Source organism: Diaphorina citri, unplaced genomic scaffold, assembly GCF_000475195.1.
Source record: "Diaphorina citri unplaced genomic scaffold, Diaci psyllid genome assembly version 1.1 scaffold394, whole genome shotgun sequence".
Taxonomy (NCBI): Eukaryota; Metazoa; Arthropoda; class Insecta; order Hemiptera; family Psyllidae; genus Diaphorina; species Diaphorina citri.
In genome coordinates, this window is record NW_007377829.1 from 1 (window position 1) to 4,293 (window position 4,293).

Consider the following 4,293-nt stretch of genomic DNA (forward strand, 5'->3'; position numbering starts at 1 on the left):
AACGAACATTATCCGTTCTATTCTAATCTATTCTATTCTATTTTCAGGCTGTGCATTTGTCAAATTCAGTTCACATTGCGAGGCTCAGGCTGCTATTTCTTCACTGCATGGCAGTCAGACTATGCCCGTAAGTACCCGTAGCATGTCCATTAGCATGTCTATACCGAACTCAAGTAGGTATTAGCCTGATTTACCTATAGTATGCACATTTGTACAGTATTTTTGGTAGGTACGTTCATTTTGAAGAGGATTTATAGAGGGTACTCTAACTGCTAAGGTCTTATCGTCCCGAAAGCGAAGAGAGAAGGAAGACAGGATAGGAGAAAGCCAGCCGTTCCGAGAATATTCGTCCAGCATAAAATCCGCCCCGGACGGGAATTGAGCCCGCGACCTGGCGCTTACAAAACAGACGCTCTACCTTCCCAAACCACTTGGTTGGTACATGGTCTGTTTTCAAAATTAATCTTATATATATTTTTCTGAATGAATGACTGCCGATTTAGTCAATATTTAAATTTTTCGGCGAGTTAGGCATTTTCAATTTGGCATTTTCAGGATTAATAATAACATGTTAACGTACGGGAGTATAGGAATTGCCAAGTTCATTACATCACATTTTCGACGTGTTTTCTACTTCTACTTCTTCTTCTTCTTCTTCTTCTTCTTCTTCTTCTTCTTCTTCTTCTTCTTCTTCTTCTACTTCTTCTTCATCCTCTTTTTCTTCTTCTCCTTCTTATTCCTCCTTCAGTTTCTCTCACTCTTTCTTTTCTCCTCTCTCTCTCTCCTTCCATGTTTCTCTTTCCTCCACCCTCTTTCTCCATCCATCCTTCCCTCGCTTTTTCTCCCCTTATACTCTCTCTTTCTTTCTCTCTCTCTCTCTCGCTCTCTCTCTCTCTCTCTCTCTCTCTCTCTCGCTTTCACTCTCTCTTTCTCTCTCCCTCTCTCTCTCGCTCTCTACTTTTATTATCTTCAGCCCTCATTGATTTTTGTTGTTTGCATAGTAAAAAACAGAACACTTTACCCATACAGGGTGTACAACTTGAACTTACTCAAACAGGTACTTGACTTACCTAAGTATATAGTAGACTTAGGTAAAGTTGACTCAGTTTGGAGTAAAACAGAGTTTAAATTTTTGGGTGTCCATTCATAAAAATTGGAAGGATTGGAAGGAAAGTTGACTCAGTTTGGAGTAAAACAGAGTTTAAATTTTTGGGTGTCCATTCATAAAAATTGGAAGGATTTCAATAGAATCTCAATGGACTAGGCACTTACCTTTCTGGGAACCTACATTCCGGGTTGGTGGATATTTTTGGGGTGCACTCAGCCTCGTGAGGAAAAAAAAAAAGATTTAAAAAAATAAAAAATAAAAAAAAAATGAAATCGCCTCGAAAAATCAAGGCCGTAAAACTTGAAATGACTTCAAGACTATGTTATATTCTTTTTTTTTTCGTCATTCTATGGTGCACCCTATATTTAGGTATCTATCTCTGTAATAGCATTACTTGTATAGGGCCCTAGCACCTGCCCCATAAATTAACCCTATAATCCCCATCTACAATTTATTTTTATTACTCACAGACTTCGGAAGTAGACTTTTATTTACTTTAACCCTCTCTCCAACTTTATCTTTTCCTTTCTCTCCCACTTTATCTCTCTCTCTCCCACTTTCTCTCTCCCTTTTTCTCTCTCCTTCTCTCTGTTTTTCTCTTTCCTTGTCTCTCTCTCTCTCTTCCTTTACTCTCTCTTCTCTATTCTCTGTCGTACTTTTTTTTACAAGTGTGAAATGCAAAATATGAAATTTTATTATTTCTCTTCAAGATTTCTCCAGAAATTAATAGACACACCCACCCCTGCTCTTAAAAAGAAAAGTAAGACCACCCCTGCCATTTACAAATTATTTGAATATTTTTACAAAGCATTTCACGCTCATTTTGTATAAATTCATCTTTCATTCCTCAAATCATCAGGAAAAAAAAAAATCAAGATCTTTGTTTAAGAAAGCTGCGGTTAGAGGGATTGTGCTGTCAAGATATTTAGAAAGCTGTTAGGGGAAGGGCGCTGAATAATGGGACCTCATTAGTTTCGGGTGCCAAAACAGGCAGTGTCTAATTGTGTGTGAAAACAAAGAGTTCTTCATATCATTTAATTTCCGATTATTTATTTCTTTATATGTACCAAATAATGCTTCGATTTCTAACACTGGTTTAGTGCCTAACATTTCAGAATTGAATAAAAAATAGAGTACTTGTATAAATTTAATAAATACATAATAAAAAATGAGAAAATAAAAAAATACCTAATGTTGTATTTTTCTTCTCAAGGTACACATTTTATTAAGTAATGAGTTCCAATTTAGTACCCGATTCAACAGTTATTTAATTATTTATATAATAAAATTCTTTTCATCTAATCCCTTCATTTTTCCTCGATCATCTATCTCCCTCATATAGAGCTCGTTTTTCTCCCTTCCTCCTCTCTCTCTCTCTTTTTCTCTCTCCCTTTCTCCCCTCTCTCTCTCTCTCTCTCTCTCTCTCTCTCTCTCTCTCGGACATGTACGGTTTTTTGTTTCGTTTTTACATAAAACTTTTTCATCAGCATTGTCTCTGAGATGGAAAGAGATAGAGAGATACGTGGCTAATAGGGAGGGAGAGAGTGAGGGAAGGAGAGAGAGAGAGAGAGGAAGGAGAGAGAGAGATATAATGAAACTTGTTGACAGTGTTAAAGAGAGAGGAAGAAGAGAGAGAGAGAGAGATAATGAAACTTGTTGACAGTGTTAACGTTCGCTCAGGAGGAAAATGGGGGGGAGAGAGAGAGAGAAAAAAAAGAGAAAGAGAGGATAAAAGAAGTAGGTGAGAAAAAAGAACAGGAAGGGAAGGGAAAAGAGAGAAGTTAACAACAAGCAGGGCCCGTCCCTCCGGGAATTTTTTAGCCCGTAGTTTATTCGATCATGGTTAAAGAATACCTTTGTACCTACCTAATTTGAGGGAAGGAGAGAGAGAGAGAGAGGAAGGAGAGAGAGAGATATAATGAAACTTGTTGACAGTGTTAACGTTCGCTCAGGAGGAAAATGGGGGGGAGAGAGAGAGAGAGAGGAGAAGGAAAGAGAAAAAGAGAAAGGGAGGATAAAAGAAGAAGAGATAGAGAGAGAGAGAGAAAGAAGAGATTGAGGGAAAAGGGGAGAGAGAAGCCAGATAAAGAGGAGAGGGAGAGAGAGAAAGAGAGAGAAAGAGAGAGAGATAGAGGAAGAAGAGAGGGAGAGGAAGAGAGAGAGAAAATAACAAGGAGGATAGGAAGAAACGGAAATTCATAGAGGAATGAGTAGAATATAAAGGAATTGAGTAGAATCGAATACATATCTTGAAAAGAATTGAGTTGTACGAAATGTAGAATAAGAATTATTATTAATTAGATTCATATTAGACACCAAAATTAGATAATGGCTTACCTTATTTTATAATAATTGACCACAAAGAACCCTAGTCAATTATTAAATAAGGTAAGCCATTATGTAGAATAAGAGTAGAGTAGCAGTGAATAATCAAATAGAATTTAATATAATAGACCTACAATAAAATAGTCATGGCATAGAGTCGAACACAGTAATGTAGGATTGAATATTTTTTGTCATCACATGACAGAGAGCACCCCGAAAGTCAGAAAAAAAGCTGAGGGTTCTTGAGAGCTCAGATAGCTAATATGTATATAAAAAAGTACCTAGAGAAATAAATCAAAGCAGCCACCAAAACAAAAATTGCTCAGTGAGAAAGAAAGTAAAAAAATCCCTTAAAAGCAGAGGTAGGGAGGGAAAAAATCAAGGTAAAAATTAAGGTAAAAAAATGAAAGTAAAAAAAAGTATGTTTGATTGAGTCAATCAAGGGAAAAGCTAGGTATAAAATATTCCAATATTTTTCCCCCTACCTCTTTCCCCTCTCATAATTTCCCTTCCCTTCATCCCTCGTTCTTCTCTCCCTCGACCTCATTTTGCAATATGATAAGAAACTCGATAAGAGAGGGGGGATGATGATAAAATATGAAAGAAGATCAGGGAAAAGATAAGCGGGAGGAAAAGGGGAGAAGGGAGGGAAATATTTAATTTTACACTCCATAGAGTATTTAACTAGATTACGGTTAAGGGGGAGGGAGAAAAAAAAATTCCCTCCCTTGGTGAATTTCTCTCCCCTTTCCTTTGGTTTTAGATTTTCTTTACCCCCTACACTTGTTCTTCTACTTTTTCTTCTTCTCCTTCTCTTCTTCTGCCTCTTCTTCTTCCTCGATTTTAGATTTTCTTTACTT

The 4,293-nt window shown here is 36.9% G+C and overlaps 1 protein-coding gene across 1 annotated transcript in view; it reads left to right on the forward strand.

Moving 5' to 3' along the window:
* Positions 1-47: 47 nt before the first annotated feature.
* LOC103508394 (CUGBP Elav-like family member 3) overlaps positions 48-4,293 on the forward strand; it is a gene marked incomplete at its 5' end in the record, with an annotated part of 37,637 nt that continues 33,391 nt past the window's right edge. Inside the window, one exon of the mRNA XM_026823006.1 lies at positions 48-127. Coding sequence (XP_026678807.1) covers positions 48-127 — 80 coding nt within the window. The remainder of the gene's footprint in view (positions 128-4,293) is intronic.